General features: G+C 43.6%; 1 protein-coding gene across 2 annotated transcripts in view; it reads right to left on the reverse strand.

Moving 5' to 3' along the window:
• Nucleotides 1-16,857, reverse strand: part of ADD2 (adducin 2) — a 115,477-nt gene that overhangs the window by 21,061 nt on the left and 77,559 nt on the right. For both annotated transcript variants that reach the window (XM_043918326.1, XM_043918327.1), the window contains exons 7-10: nt 14,052-14,201; nt 12,755-12,898; nt 10,756-10,854; nt 6,053-6,229 (exon numbers count right to left, since the gene is read on the reverse strand). In XM_043918326.1, the coding sequence (XP_043774261.1) occupies nt 6,053-6,229; nt 10,756-10,854; nt 12,755-12,898; nt 14,052-14,201 (570 nt within the window). The remainder of the gene's footprint in view (nt 1-6,052; nt 6,230-10,755; nt 10,855-12,754; nt 12,899-14,051; nt 14,202-16,857) is intronic.

Here is a 16,857-nt window from a genome sequence, read left to right on the forward strand (position 1 = left end):
TACCTGGCAGCTACCAATCTGTTCTCTGCATCTCCGAGTTTGAACTTTTTGGTTTGGGGGTTTGTTTTTTTTTCAATTCCACATATAAATGAGATCACACAGTATTTGTCTTTCTCTGTTTGACTTATATCACAGCATAATCCCCTCAAGTTCCATCTACATTGTTTCAAATGGTTAGACTTCTTTCTTTCCATGGCTGAATAATATTCTATCATATATAGAGAGAGAGATGATATATATATATATGCACCACTTTTTCTTTATCCATTCTTCCATCAGTGGATACTTAGGTTGCTTCCATATCTTGGCTATTTTAAGTATTATTACATAACCAGCTTTATAAGTTGCTTCTTTAGTTCATCAATGTGTCTTGGAGATTTCCTCATGTTACTGAACATAGATACACAGCAACCCTTAAACAACTGCATAATATGCCAGTGAATGTACATATCACAATTTATCTAACCAACACTGGAAGACACTTTTGTTAATTTCAAAATATTATAAACAACCCTAAAATGAGTAATTTTACACATTTTTCTTTAAGCAGTTAACATAAATGCCTAGTAATGAAAATGACTGAGTCAAACGGTGCACAGTTTTTACATATTTATTTTAAAAGTTTTTATATATTTATCATGTCCATCTTCCCAAGACACTGAGCCAGTTTGTACTTCTGCCAATTGTGCTGGAGTTCCCAGTGCTCATCTCCTTTCCCCACACTGAATATTGTTGAGGTTTAAAAAAAATCATTGGCAGTTAGATGGGTTAAAAGTAAAACCTTCTACTTTTGTTTTGTTCTTTTTTAGATTACTAGTAAGACTGGATATTTAATTACATTTAATGGCCTCAAATATCTTCCCTTGTAAACTGTGTCCTCAGTTCATTTTCCTATTGTGATGTTTATCTTTTTCATATTATTTCTTTTACAGTAAAGATATGGATCTTTTGACTGTCAGAGATGTTGCAAATATTTTCCCCATACTTTGTCTTTAGTTTTGTTCATGGCGGGTAAGGTGGTTTTTAAAAATGTAAAATTTGAATTTTAATGTAATCATAAATGTCAATATTTGTCATCATGATTTCAGACTTTCCTGCCATGCTTGACAAGGTCTTTCCCAGCACAAGAGCATCAAAAACATTCATCTTTGTTTTTAAATACCTATATGAATTTCCTTTTCATGTTTAAATTTTTGGCGAATGAGGGATCTATCTTGTTGAAAGGATAAAGCAGCAAGCCACCCTAGGTTCATTTCCCACAGGGCTAGGAGTCTATCTTTCCCCACAGATTTATAAGATGGCTGTTTCTCCTGTTAAATTTTCATGTATTGGGGATCTATTTCTGGACTCTCTAAGCTGATTCTGGACTCTCTAGCTCTGATTGGCCCGTCCCTTCTGGACTAATGCCCCTTCCTTCAATGACTAAAGCCTTATCGCACTTTACCATGTGGTGGTAATCACTATAGAATTTTCCAAGCCATTCTGAATTTCACCTGAAAGAACATGTTGCTAAGTCCTTATATCTTGCTCCACTTTTGAGGAAATTACATTGAGTTTATTGATTAACTTGGAAGCCTCTTTACCCTATTGAAGCTTTTAACCAAGAATAAATTATTATTGTTTATATCTGTTGATGGACATATAGGCTGCTTTCACGTCCTAGCTGTTGTAAACAGTGCTGCAATGAACACTGGAGTACATGTGTCTTTTTCAACTATGATTTTCTCAGGGTATATGTACCCAGTAGTGGGATTGCTGGGTCATATGGTAGTTTTATTCCTAGTTTTTTTAAAGAAATTTCCGTACTGTTCTTCATAGTGGCTGTATCAATTTACATTCCCATCAACTGTGCAGGAATATCTCCTTTTCTCCACTTCCTCTCCAGCATTTATTACTTGTAGATTTTTTGATGATGGCCATTCTGACTGGTGTGAAGTGATTCCTCATTGTAGTTTTTATTTGCATTTCTCTAATAATGAGCAATTTTGAGCAATTCATGTTTTATTGGCCATTTATATGTCTTCGTTAGAGAAATGTCTGTTTAGGTCTTCTGCCCATTTTTTGATTGTTTTTTGTTTGTTTGTTTGTTTTTCTGATATTGAGCTGCATGAGCTGCTTGTATATTTTGGAGGTTAATCCTTTGTCAGTTGCTTCATTTGCAATTATTTTCTCCCATTCTAAAGGTTCAGAGAAGGCAATAGCACCCCACTCCAGTACTCTTGCCTGGAAAATCCCATGGACGGAGGAGCCTGGTAGGCTGCAGTCCATGGGGTTGCTAAGAGTCAGACACGACTGAGCGACTTCACTTTCACTTTCCACTTTCATGCATTGGAGAAGGAAATGGCATCCCACTCCAGTGTTCTTGCTTGGAGAATCCCAGGGACGGGGGAACCTAGTGGGCTGCCGTCTATGGGGTCGCACAGAATCGGACATGACTGAAGAGACTTAGCAGCAGCAGCAGCATTCTAAAGGTTGTCTTTTCATCTTGTTTATGGATTCTTTTGCTGTGCAAAAGCTTTTAATTTTAATTAGGTCTCATTTGTTTGTTTTCATTTTTATTTCCATTACTTTAGGAGGTGGATCATAGAGGATCTTGCTGCAATTTGTGTCCAAAAATGTTCTGCCTATGTTTTACTCTAAGAGTTTTATAGTTTCTGGTCTTCCATTTAGGTCTTTAATCCATTTTGAGTTTATCTGTGTTTATGGTGTTAGGACACGTTCTAATTTTATCCTTTTACAAGGAGCTGTCAGTTTTCCTAGCACCAGTTATTAAAGAGACGATCTTTTCTCCATTGCATATTTTTGCCTCCTTTGTCAAAAATAAAGTGCCCACAGGTGCATGGATTTATGGGCTTTCTATCTTGCTCCATCAGTCTATATTTCTCTTTTGTGCCAGTACCATACTGTCTTGATGACTATAGCTTTGTAGTATAGTCTGAAGTCAGGAAGGTTGATTTCTCCAGCTCCATTGTTCTTTCTCAAGATTGCTTTAGCTATTTGGGGTCCTTTGTGTTTCCATACAAACTGTAAAGTTTTCTGTTCCAGTTCTCTGAAAAATGCCATGGAAATTTGATAGGTATTGCATTGAATCTGTAGATGGCTTTGGATAGTATAGTCATTTTCACAATATTGAGTCTTATAACCCAAGAAAATAATATATCTCTCCATTTGTTAGTGTTATCTTTGATTTCTTTGATGAGTGTCTTATAGTTTTTGGTATACAGGTCTTTTGTCTCCTTAGGTAGGTTTATTCTTAGGTGTTTTATTCTCTCTCTCTCTTTTTTTTTTGCAATGGTGAATGTGATTGATTCCTTAATTTCTCTTTCTGATTTTTCATTGTTCATGTGTAGGAATGCAAGGTACTTCTGTGTATTGATTTTTTACCCTGTGACTTTACTAAATTTATTGATTAGCTCTAGTAACTTTCTGATGGTATCTCACAGGGTTTTCTATGTATAGTATCATGCCATCTGCAAACAGTGAGAGTTTTACTTCTTCTTTTCCAATCTGGATTCCTTTTATTTCTTTTTCTTCTCTGATTGCCATGGCTAGGACTTCCAAAACTATGCTGAATAAAAGTGATGAGAGTGGGCATCCTTGTCTTGTTCCTGATGTTAGAGGAAATGCTTACAGTTTTCTACCATTGAAAATAACGTTTGCTGTGGGTCTGTCATATATGGCCCTTATTAAGTTGAAGTAGGTTCTTTCCATGCCCATTTTCTGAAGTTTTTGTCATAACTGGATGCTGAATTTGGTTGAAAGCTTTTTCTGCATCCATTAAGATTATCAAATGATTTTTATCTTTAAATTTATTAATGTGGTGTATCACATTGATGGATTGGTGTACACTGAAGAATCCTTGCAACCCTGGGATTAAGTTGATTTGATCATGGTATAGGATCCTTTTAATGTGTTATTGGATTCTGTCTGCTAGAATTTTGTTGAGGATTTTTGCATATATGTAATTTTCTTTTTTAGTAATTTTCTTTTTGTGTGTGTGTTTTGGTATCAGGGTGATGGTGGTTTCATAGAATGAGTTTGGAAGTGTTCCTTCCTCTGCAATTTCTTGGAAAAGTTTGAGAAGGCTAGACATTAGCTCTTCTCTAAGTATTTGATAGAATTAACCTGTGAAGACATCTGGCCCTGGGCTTTTGTTTTTGGGGAGATATTTGAACAGAGTTTCTATTACAGTGCTTGTAATTGATCTGTTCATAATTTCTGTTTCTTCCTGTTCAGTCTTGGAAGGCTAAACTTTTCTAAGAATTTGTCCATTTCTTCCAGGTTGTCCATTTTATTGGCATATATTGCTCATAGTAGGTCTCTTATGATCCTTTGTATTTCTGCATTGTCTGTTGTGACCTCTCCTTTATCATTTCTAATTTTGTTGATCTGAGTCTTCTCCTTTTTTTTTTCTTGATATGCACTCATTATTTCTAATTTTTCTTGGTTGATTCTTTTGAACCTTAGAGGCAGATAGATGTACTAACTATAAAGAAGAGTAATTTTGTTTTCTTTACAACATGTACACCTCTTATTTTTAGATCTCACTGCCTTGAATTGATTTTCAATATTAGTCTTGAACAACATTAAATAATAGTGCTGAGACCAGAATCATTGTTCAGTTTCAAAATTTAATGGAAATTCTTCTAGTGTTTCACCATGAAACTGGTGTTTGTTTTGACAAAAAAAAAGCAATTTTAATCATATTAAATAAATGACTTCCTATCCTACTTAACAGCTATTATTTTTATAAATAGAGATTACATTTTTATCAAATACCTTTTGATCTCAAAGTGATCCATAGGTGTTTATCCTTTGACTCATTGATATCATGAAATATATTTAGATTTATAATATTAAACCATCCTTCAATACAAGGAATGAGCCCTCACTTCTTTATCATGTATTATTATTCTAATATTATGCCAGATACTATTTGCTAGTTTTCATGCAGCATTTTTCATCAACTCAGAGTGAGATTTGTCTGAATGTGTTATAATTGTTAGGACCTGGTTTCCTTCTTTCACTCTTCTCTGCCACAGTTTAAACAGCATAAGAATAGTCTATTTCTTAAAGGTTTGAGGGAATTTCTGCATGAAACCATTTGGTCCTGGTGCTTTATTCAGCCACAGATTACTCTACACACAAATGTTAATAGTTGTATTTTCATTGTGAATTATACCTTTCAGTACTATAAAGTTACCCTTGTGGTCAGACCTGTAATAAACTGGTGATGATTTGGAGGAACTGGAAGCAAAAAGGAAAGGATTAATTATTGCAATGACCCAGACATAATAACGAAAGGGTCCAAATTAGTAGCAGTGAGGAGGAGGGGGAAAAATACAGAAATGTTGCAAAAATAGGGCACATCTTCACTCTTCTGAGCAATCTGGGAAGCCATAGCCTCTTCTTGCCCTTAGATCCTCACTGTATATGCTTTCCTCTTATTCTTGAATTGTTTCCTGTTTATGTCATATATCATCAATTAAACTGTTAGTTCCAGAAGGAAGGATGTCTTATAATGCTTTTGGATCCTTTAAAGCCCACTCTAGTCACATATCAGTTAATTTTTCGCCTGATTGTTTGGTTGATTCATCACAATAGGAATAGGGCTATAATGCTGTTTATTGGAAATAGGGAAATCAAAGCTATTATGTTTTCTGCATTAAAATCATGAGATTAGAAGGAAACACAGAGCTAACTGCAAAAGAGGAGTAAGCCAAGCCACAATATGATAGAGGGTCTTGGTCCTGATTTTTGCTGGATTACCACCTCACATGCCAACCAGTAGCTTCCTACCCCTTCTCCAAAAGGCACCCAGCAGGTATGACATCCACAGCCCTTGGAAAGGGAGTGGCAAAGGCCATCGTTTGAGAAGTCTCAAGTACTTTAGAATGACCACAAATTCTTAGCCAAGTTGCCACTCAAGGGCCTTTAACAGCTGAACTGTGATGCTGGCAGTTCTAACATCCACCGAGTGCTTCACACTGACTGGTTTTGGGGGGCTAAGCCACAAAGGACTGGCCTGGAAGGACAATGGCAGGAGACTCACCAGATTGTCCAGCATCCTCATGAGGGCCTCGAACTCGTGCTCCCCCAGCCGACTCTTCTGCATGGGCCCGAAGGTGCTTCCTGCCCACTGCACAGATCCCACCTCATGAGGCCGGCGCTTCTCCTGCTCCAGCAGAATGAGGTTCTCCACACCCCCCGCGCTGGACAGAGCAGACACCTGTGGCAAAGAGCAGAAAGCCGTCAGCTCACACACACGTGTGTGTGTATACACCCACAACCCTGTACACATCTCTGCTCCTGTGCGTAACAGAGAATGGGGATCAGGGAAGGTTAGAAACAGAAATTTCTGGAAAACTGAGTTGTATCTGGTTTTTTCCTCCCAGAGGAAAGCTGCTCCAAACTTGTAGGGCATGTGCCCATTTCCAAGGAAGAGGTATTAGTATTTCTTTCCTAATGTCAGTTTTTAGGGAGACATACCCATAGCAAGGGTTAAATCTTGAGAATAAAACAGCGCAAAAGACTGAAAAGTTACTTGGCACAGAGGCCAACAGGGAACAAGGGAATTTGAAAAAAAGAGACTTCAATTCTCATCTATAATATTTTACTTCTCCAAGAAGAAAAGGCTGTTGATATTTGTTAAATCTGGTGGGTGGAGAGTGGGTATTGTATTATCCTCTGTATTTTTCTGTGTCTGAAATATCTCCCCTTAAAAAACAAGTCTCTTGAAAGAAATAAGCTGGCTTCTAGAGGCCAACAAAATATGAGTGTGGCCTGTTGGATGAATTAACAGGTCTAAAGGAAGAATATCCTCCATAATGGGTTTAGCCAGTCAAGGAAGCCCAGAAAAAGGAGACAGATGAACAGCTGACAGGCACAGGCAGGCCCTGTATAGGGCTTGGAGAACTTTCATCCACAGGCTTAGAGTGTTTGCTCCACTATCAAGGCTCCATGGGGAGACAACCATACAGATAACCAGAAGCAATGGACTTTGGGTTTTAGCACAAGAGGTGTGTGTATAAAACAGGCAGTTTTAGAATGATCCTAAAAACATTCATGAATCCAACTAATCTTATTTTCTAATTCCATGCTCATCTGAAAGTACATTCTATTTATTCCCCATATCTGCCACCCAGATACAACTGGCTATGATTTGGCTTCTTGGGTAAGTCCAGACACAGAGAGAGAAATGGTGGATTCCAAGTATTGTAAGTACTGAAGCTGAAGTTTTGTACTGCATATCAAGACCCTTCCCCAGCAGCTCAGCTGGTAAAGACACCGCCTGCAATGCAGGAGACTCCAGTTCGATTCCTGGGTCAGGAAGATCCCCTGGAGAAGGGACAGGACACCCACACCAGTATTCTCAGGCTTCCCTGGTGGCTCAGATGGTAAAGAATCCGCCTGAAATGCGGGAGACCTGGGTTTGAGTCCTGGGCTGGGAAGATGCCCTGGAGGAGGGCATGGAAACTCTCTCCAGTGTTCTTGTCTAGAGAATCCCCATGGATAGAGGAGCCTGGGAGGCTACAGTCCATAGCGTCACAAAGAGTCGGACACAACTGAGCAACTCAGCACGGCATCAAGACCCTGGTGTTCTGATTAATATCTGTTATCTCCTGTAAACCTGCATGCTGTGGGGGAACAGCTCCAATTATTTAAACTTTCAGTGTTCCAGTTTTTATGTCAGTTATTGTTTTATTGAAGATGGAAGAAATCGATGTAGCCTGATGAGAAACCCAGGCTGATGAAGCCCTGAGGATCCTGGACATATTCCAGAGAGTATCAGAGTCACCAGTGTAACATACAGCCCCATGAGACTTCCTGGAGGTCAGCCAGGCTTCAGTGACCCCCAACACTCTGTGAAGAGGAAGAAGAACAAGCAGTTTCCACACCCTCTTCATCCAAGGCATGTGTCCCATAGCAAGCCTCCATTTTTAGGTTAAAAAGATAAATCCACACCCTGCAAGTATAGACACCTAGAGGCCATTTATTCCATACTCTCACAAAAAATAAGAGTCCTTATGTAATATTCCTAGAAGGTGTCAGTTCCATGCTTGAAGAGGTAGCCTAAAGTATTATTGTCCAAATGTTAGAAGGGTTACAATGAGATGATAGAGATTACATTGAGTTGAAATCTACCTTTTTATTATGTTCATTCACTGGTCCCAGTTCTGCCCTCTGCTGCCCTGTTTTCTAATTCTGAAGTCCCTGAGGCTTCTGAGGCTGAGCATATGGGAATACACTCTCAAAGACAGCGAATCCTAGCTGGTTGATCAATTACCACATTCATCCTGGGCTCCTACCTGGTCAAGGCAGGCTTTAGCCCTGGGACCCTGAAACCTTGACTTGAAGTGCCAGCTCCCTGGGGAGAGGCCCCAGCCTGTCAGCTGACCTTTCCCACCAGCTTTTACTGCCCTGAGAAGCAGTGCAATGTAGTGTTTAAGACACAGAACTTGGGTACCAGGCTGCCCGAGTCTGGATCCTGGCTCTGCCACCTACTTGCCGTGTAACTTTGAGCAGCTATTTACCCTCCCTGTAAAATGCAAATAGTATATTTACCTCATGAGGCTGATTTAAGGTATTCCTAAAGCTCTTGGAACAGCACGTGGTGCATAAACAGTGCCATAGAAACACTTATGATAAACAAACTCTGAGGCTTTACCATGGAACGCTGAGAAGCAGTACCCCGGGGACTGGTCATTTGTGGAGGAGGAGAGAACTGCCCACTTCCTTGCAAGAGCTGCCTCCCACCACCTCCCTCTTCCCCTATGCGTTTCCATGGCAATGGGTAGCAGATGGAGAGTTGCCCGAGCTTCTTCTCATCTGTCTGTAAGCAGAGCAGGTAGCCGCCTCTGTGAATAGAGGATGACCCAGTTTCCTGGAACCCCAAATGGATGCAAAGCAAAGAGAATGTTGTCCCCAGGAGAGGGGAACAGGCTCTTAGCCTTGAACTACTGCAATGACCACAGATACATTTGCTTATTTACCAAGGTCATTGAGGGAGAAAATTAGTCCCATGATGCAAGCAGAACTCCAGGGCAGCTCATCCATCTGGAAATGTCCCTTTCAGAGGCTGTAGTCCCAACAGCTCTGCAGGCTGCCGGTACCTGGTCTCTTCTGAGCCTTCATCCACCCACACCCTTCATCTATCTCTCCTGTTTTTCTTCTACTCCTTCCAGTTCACTTCTCCCTCTAGAAGCCTTCCTGTTCCACTCACTGGAAAAAGACACTGGAGCCTTTCTTGGGGTTATCTGCCCCATTGCCTGATGCACTTTATAAAAGTCACATCGAACCAGTCCCAACTGAAAAGAACGTGACAGCAGGCAGGGCCAAGAGGAGCAGCAGGGGCTGTCCAGGAGAGTGGCGGGCAGCTCGGCCCTCCATCTAGCCGAAGGCCCAGCTAGATGGCTTTCCTCCCTTTGGTTAAATAGCACAGGGGCCCTTTCTGGGGATCTAGAGCCTATGGAGGCGTACTCTATCCATTCATTTTTAGGGCTGGGCTATCTTTGCAAGGAGATAAGGCTTTATTATGAGCTATTTTCTCATAGAAGCCTCCTTCTGCAGAAAAATGGGAAACTCTTCAGAGTTCAGATGTGGAGAAGAGAAAGTGGGCTTATCAGAAGCTCTGCCGGGTTCTAACATCATCCAGGGGTCAGAGTTCAGAGCCGGCATCATTGGATGGGGGGAGGGGTCATCTCTTCATCACTGTCCTCTCAACTTATCCTTTAAAAACCACTGAGAAAGGTCCCACTGTACAGCCTCCACTAGTGATGCTTTGGGGATTACTTCCATTCTTCCGGCATAGCGACCAAGAAAAGGATGAGCGGTCTTCCTGGGACACTGCTCTGCCCAGGCATGCCAGGAGAGGGCAGACGGGACACCACAAGGGCTGCAAAAGCGCTGACTCACCCTGGAGCAGCTGGCCTGCCCTGTCAACTGAGTCCTGAAAATACCACCAGCAACACCTCTCCTTGTCTGAGAGGCCATCCTCACAAGGTCTCTATAGACCCAGTTCTACAGTTGAGGAAACAGGAAATGGAGGCTTGCAGGGGGCAAGTCCCTGACCCAAGGGCACAGAACCCAGGGCTGGGAAGGATGGAGCCCAGTCAGTTGTGCAGGTACCCCCTACTCACCTCTGATAGCTTGCTGCACTGGAAGGAGCATGTGCTTGGCTTATCCAACACCATCTTATTTGATAAAACTGCAGGATGTGTGTTTTCCTATTGCTTCTCCACCCACCCTCTATCTCATCCTTTACCAGTTAGGAGGACCACCACAGGCTCCCCGAAATTCACCCTGGGGCTTCCCTGGTGCCAGGCCTGCCATACCAACACTCCACCTGGGCCTTCTCTCCATTTCTCTTTCTGGACTGGACCACATTCAGGGTTGTTGCAAACTACCCTCCTCCAAGCAAAGAAAAGCAGACCTACCTGGGTGGTGTTTGTGAGGGGACACCCCAGGTAACACAGGAGCATGGGACAGACCTCCCACTGTCCTACTGATGCGCCCAGGCATCTTCCTGCCCTCAACACTGACCCCCAAGAGTTGGGTGCTGGTTGTTGGACAAGGGTGATAAAAAATTTTAAAGCTACAAAACTAAGTGTGAAACTTTAGAAGAATAAGGCAGAGAAACAGGGTAAGGCTCCACTTAAAGGTCTCCTTAAGTCACAGCTCATGGGGCCACCACCATTATCCCTTGGCCCCGATCGGAGCCCCTCCTGGGTCCGCTGTCCAGAGGAACGTGCTTACCTGTATCTCACACGCAGCCTGTAGGTGGAAGATCTTATAAAATGCCTCCTCCACAGTATCACCCAGAGCAACCACTCCATGGTTTCGTAGCACCAGGATCTGTACAGGAGCAAACAGCCAATTGAAACTTTCAGCCTTCTAAACTTCAATTAAGAGGGAAAGATTTTTCATTTTATTCAGATCAATTTCCATATCCCATCCTGGAACACCTGCCCCCTAGTTCCTCACTCACTCTCCCTATGCAAAAACCCAATGCTACCCCCATGAGTTTTAATATCCACCCAAAAGAATGCTTAAGGTATATACCCGAAGAAATGGAAGATGCTTTTTAAAACAGACTGAATAGCTTGATGGATTTCTTTGGGCAAGGCTTGGGTTTTTAGGCCCTGCGAGCTTAAAAGTCTGAAAAATGAATGGTTATGTTAAAGTGAATAAGTGTATTTGCTGTACACTTAAATAAGTGTATTTAAGTGTATTTAAATACAAGGGTCCAACTTGTCCCCTGTGACTGGGTTGACTTGTGAGTCACATTCAAGGGAGTGATCCCCGAGAGGTGACCCTGCAGACACAGGTGAGTTGGGTCACCTCTCCGGCCCCAGGCTTCTTCCCCATGAACTCTGTGGGGCCTGGCAGCTCTAAGATCCTACAGTTCCATGAAAGAGGCCATAGCAACCTTCTACTCTATCTCATTAAAGGAAATAAAAGCTTAAAGAAATTGAAAGTCTCCCAGCTAATTAGGGGCAGAGTTGGAACCAGAACCCAGGCTGTCCCTGATGATGCAGTGTTTCTGACTCAGCCAGGGGCAGGCAGATCTAAATGGGGGAAAACAGAAATCAATTTACACCAAAGTCCAGGTGCACCCTCCCTTCTTGGTTGGTTTCATCCTTAAGGATGCTGTGAGTAATACCCAAGTGACACCCACCTGGGGGCTGGGACGCAATCCAAGCATCAGATTCGTCCTTCCAGTACCTGGGCTGAGGCCCAGTGGCCTAGTCCTCACACCTGTTCTTGTTGAAAACAGCTGGAATTTTTTTTTCCTCTTAAGAGCCACAGAGATGGGAAGAGACTATGACTCTCGCTCACAAAAGATTTTACAGATAGCGAACGCCTCCTGTCTTTTTGTAGCATTTCAGGGTTGTGAACATCACCCCTCTCCTGGCTCTGCTCATGAGGTTTCAGAGGATGGCAGGAGAGGGTAGCAGGCATTTCTGCTCCATGTTAGAGATGGGAAGACAGGGATTCTCAAGTGGGAGATGACTCCAGCAGCAGCAAGGAAGGGGGCAAAGCACCCATCAAGCCAGGCTTGGCTCTGAAACTTCCCCTTCTAAGCTCACCAGCCCTGATTATGTGCTGTTATAAAATAGATCTTCAGACTTAAATCAAGCAATAATAATGAGATTCTGTTCTGTCAAGTAAGAAAAAAAAAAAGGGATAATACTCAAGTTTGAGGAAACTATAGAAAAATGGCATTCTCATACATACTAGCCTCGTCTGGACGAGAGGGCAGTCTGTTACTATGCGGTAATAAGTTAAACTATGCATCCTTTAGAAATTTATCCTAAGGAAAGCATCCCAGGCAAACACAAAGGTGTAGCAGAAGGAATTTTCATCATGGAATTGTTTATATTAAAGGAAAATTCAGGGAGAAAAACGTTTTCAATGTCCAACCATAGAGGACTGTTCAGGTAAATGATGGAACAGTCATTCATTCGGTGACATGTAATTTAAAATAGTGATTAGAAAGTATTTTAATAACTTACAGAGGAGTTGACTGTATATTGCTAAGGGGAAAGCAGAGTTTTACAATCCTAGTTTTGCAAATCTACGTGAATAGATATGGGAGTGTGCATCAAAATCGAAGGGTAGGGTGAAAGATTATTTCCTTTCTTTTGTTGCTTTTGTTTATCTGCAACTTTTTCCAATGAATATTTATCCCTTTTGTGATGTGGGTTTTTGACAACCCCTCCCAGAGCATCTTCTTAGAACAGCTGAGCCGAACCTTGCAGGTGGGTCCAAGGCACTTCTGCAGGTTGATCCGATCAGCTTCCTGCTCCATCTCACCATTGAAGTCATAATACGCCATGTCCCCCACCAGAAGGGCATCATGGGACACAGGCAGGAGGCCCCACTTCATGGCTGACACCTTCAGTGAGATAAGGAATGGTTAGCGCAGCAACTCCACCCCCACCCCCCCAACCCCTGCCCCTCTGTCATAGTCCCCTCTCCTCAGATGGCCAGTCAAGCTCTATCTGGGGACAGGCAGCAGTGAAACAGTGTCCAGGGTCCAGGGGGTGGCTTGGTAGAGACCTTCACCCTTGGCTGCAGTAACAGTCACAACTCTTTGCTAACAGGGAGGCCCATTGAGAAGCTCCCATTTTTCTAGCAATGGGGCAATGCAAGTGCCAGGAAAGATGATTAAAACCCAGGCTGTAACCACCATGTGCCAACTCTTGGCCTTTATTAAAATCAAGGAACGTGGAGAGATTGGGAGAGCCTCTCACCTTCCTTCAGTCATCTTGTCCCCCACATCAGCCCCCGCTCTGCAGAGATGCATACTTGGCACAAATACATCACGTAGCCTCAGTCTAACTTTTGGAATGTCTGAGTGCTTATAAACCAGTGTGATTTTGCAGAGAAAAATCACAAGTCAGTGGCAGGTCTGCTCTGCCCGTGTAGGTGTGTGGCCAGGGGATTGGTAAGTTGGGGACTGGGTATCTGCTCGTTCCAGATGCACTGCAGCACCTCAGGTAGACATAGAGAAATGTCCAGAGACCCTCAGGGGAAGCCTGCTCCTTGACGGTCTTCCCTCTGTTCTCTCCCCGTTCTCTTTGCTCCTGCCCCAGCTCTCAGCCCATCCCGTATTGTGAAAAGTGGACACAGTACAGGTTCCCACCATCTGATCTCATAGCAAGATCTGTCCATGCCAGAGCCTGGGCTAGGGCGCAGGTGCCAGCCTGACCTAAGCAGAGGCTCAGAAGGTGGCATCACCCGGGCGAGTGGGGCCAGTTTGCGTATGCAGCAGTTGGGGGACACAGGGGGGCCGACAGTACACACCTTCACCTTATCTCCCCTCACCGAGACTTCCACAGTCAGAAAAAATGGAGAGGAGGAGATTCCCACATCGGGTGTCCCTCCTCACCTTGGCCTGAGTTCCAGGGAATCTTTCCAGAACTGCATTAAATGGTGAGTTTGCTCCTAGCTTGTGGGGGCTCCCCGTGGGGAGACTCTCAGAGAGACATGTGCCATGGGTCTGCTGCCATGGGGGCTGAAATGCTGGCTGAAGAGCTGACACTCACCGCGGCCGTGGCTGGAGTGTGCAGGTGGATGATGCAACGCACGTCAGGTCTGGCAGCGTAGATGGCCGAGTGCAGGCAGAAGCCCGTGGTGTCCACAGGGAAGCAGCTACTGCCCTTCTCCACCACCTCTCCCAGGATGTTCACTTTGATCTGGGCCAGGGTAGGGGTGAGGAGGAAGAGAGACTTCTGACCACTAGAAGGCAGAGGCCTCTCACTCCCCTCCCTGCAGGTAGGCCAGGCATATGCCCACCCACCAGTGTCTACTCTCCACCACACCACGGGCAATGGATGTGCCTGGTGGTGGGGTCAGGGGAAGAGTTCCTTCCCAAAGGGTGAGCACACAGACTACTGGGAAACAATGGCGATTTTAATTCAACACAAAAACTGCAAGAGTTTCTCAAACTTCACTATGCATGAGGATTACCTGGAGATCCTATCAAAATGCAGATTCGAATTTGATAGGCCAAGAACTCAGCCTGGGAGTCTGCACTTCCAAAAAGAGTCCAGTGATACCCCTGCTGTTGGTCCATGGACCACAGTTTGAGTATCAAGGTGCAAGGAGAGAGTCATTCACAGAATTCTCTAGAAGCAGATAGGATGAGTCTTTAATCCCAGTGGAAACAGGAGAGCAGAGAAGCCTTCCTGGAGGAAGTAGCATCTAAACTGAGCTTTTTTCTTTTTTTCCAGCTTATTATTTTGAAAAAATTTAATCCCACGCAAAGGTAAAGAGGATAGTATAATGAACATCCATTTACCAGTCACCCAAAAGCTAGGTCTTAAAAGACAAATGAGAGAGCAGTCCCTAGTCTCATAATCTGCTTTTGACTCCAAGGGGTTGTGGGTGTTACAGTGAAAACACATGCATGCCCGTGCATGTACGCACGCCTGCACGCACACACACACAACTTTTGGCAGCCGTTGCTGGCCTGGCACACAGCTAAGCCATAGCACTTCCTGCTTAACATAAACAATCTCACAGAACATCATCATCAGAGAAGACCACTTTTGACTGTGACACAGAAGACAAAAGCTACTCCTTAATCATGTCTAAACAAAGGCAAAAATAAGTTTGCACAAATGCAAAAATGACCAACACAAAGGATCATAAGAGACTACTACAAGCAACTATTAATACATGCCAATAAAATGGACAACCTGGGAGAAATGGACAAATTCGTAGAGATAAACAACCTTCTAGACTGAACCAGGAAGAAACAGAAAATATCAACCGATCAATCACAAGTACTGAAAGTGAAACTATGATTAAAAACTTCCAACAAACAAAAGTCCAAGAACAGGTGGCTTCAGGTGTGAATTCTATCAAACATTTAGAGAAGAGTTAATACCTATCTTTCTGAAACTCTTCCAAAAAAACTGCAGAGGAATGAACACTCCCAAACTCATTCTATGAGGCCACCATCATCATGATACCAAAACCACAAAAATATATCACAAAAAAAGAAAATCACAGATCAATATCACTGATGAATATGAATACAGATTGAAGAATTCTCAACAAAATACTAGCAAACTGAATCCAACAACACATTAAAAGGACCATACAGACAGAGGATGAGATGGTCGGAGGCATCACCGATGAAATTGACATGAATTTGGGCAAACTCTGGGAGATAGTGAGGGACAGGCAAGTCTGGTGTGCTGCAGTCCTTAGGGTTGCAAAGAGCTGGACATGACTTGGTGACTGAACAACACACCATGATCAAGTGGGATTTATCCCAGGAATACAAGGATGGTTCAATATATGAAAACTAATCAGTATGATACAACACATTAACAAAGTGAAGAATGAAAACCATATATCATCTCAGTAGAGGACCAAGACTTCCTCCTTACTGCACCAATAGCGGCTTTGGCCTCATTCTGTGGCCCCCCCACCCCACCCCACCGAGAACTGCCCCCGGGCGGACACTGCACCACACACCACCTCCTTCTGTGTGTTAGTCGCTCAGTCATGTCCAGCTCTTTGCCATCCAACAAACTGTAGCCCGCCAGGCTTCCCTGTCCATGGGATTCTCCAGGCAAGAATACTGGAATGGATTGCCATTCCCTTCTCCAGAGGATTTTCCCAACCCAGGGATTGAACCCTGGGCTCCTGCATTGCAGGCAGATTCTTTACCGCTCGAGCTATAGGGAAGTCCCCAACACCTCCTTCTTAGATGCCAAATCACTCAACACAACCTAACCCTGAAACAGGCCCCTCCAGACACCCTTAGGCTGAAAACACCTCCTGCTCCACGAGCAGTGTCCCAGCAGCTGGTAGGTAGTTAATTTAGCCTAACTTATTGACTAGAGGTGGTTGCTGGACATTAGCAGGCTAGATTTTTCCTTTCTAAAAATCATGACAGCTTTGACATGCAAAATCATGACATGCAACCCTTAAAACTGCGGCACGGGGAGAGGCCGAATGCAGCTCACAGGGCGGTTCACACACACCTACCACACCCAGCCAGGGGCCCAGGCAGGCAAGTGGCACCAAAGCTAGGAACACGCTACTGACAACACTAGTTCCAGCAGAAGCATAAGGTGGTCAACAAGCCCTCTCTTACAAAATGCTATTTTAAGTGAATTTTACAGGATGAACATGACTTTCGAGTGGCCTGACCCATGAAAGTGGCAGCAACCCTGCCAGCTCAGGAACTTAAACCTGCAAGGGTCTGATGCAGACCCTGGTTTCCCGTCAGCCCAGCTCCCCAACCTCCTCGGCTGCGTGGCCCGCTCAGGCTTCCCTCTCTGCGATGAGCTCTCTCTGCTCTCATGTGCTCCTTATCTCGGCCTTGGATATGTG

Source organism: Cervus elaphus, chromosome 11 (genome assembly GCF_910594005.1).
Source record: "Cervus elaphus chromosome 11, mCerEla1.1, whole genome shotgun sequence".
Classification (NCBI taxonomy): domain Eukaryota; kingdom Metazoa; phylum Chordata; class Mammalia; order Artiodactyla; family Cervidae; genus Cervus; species Cervus elaphus.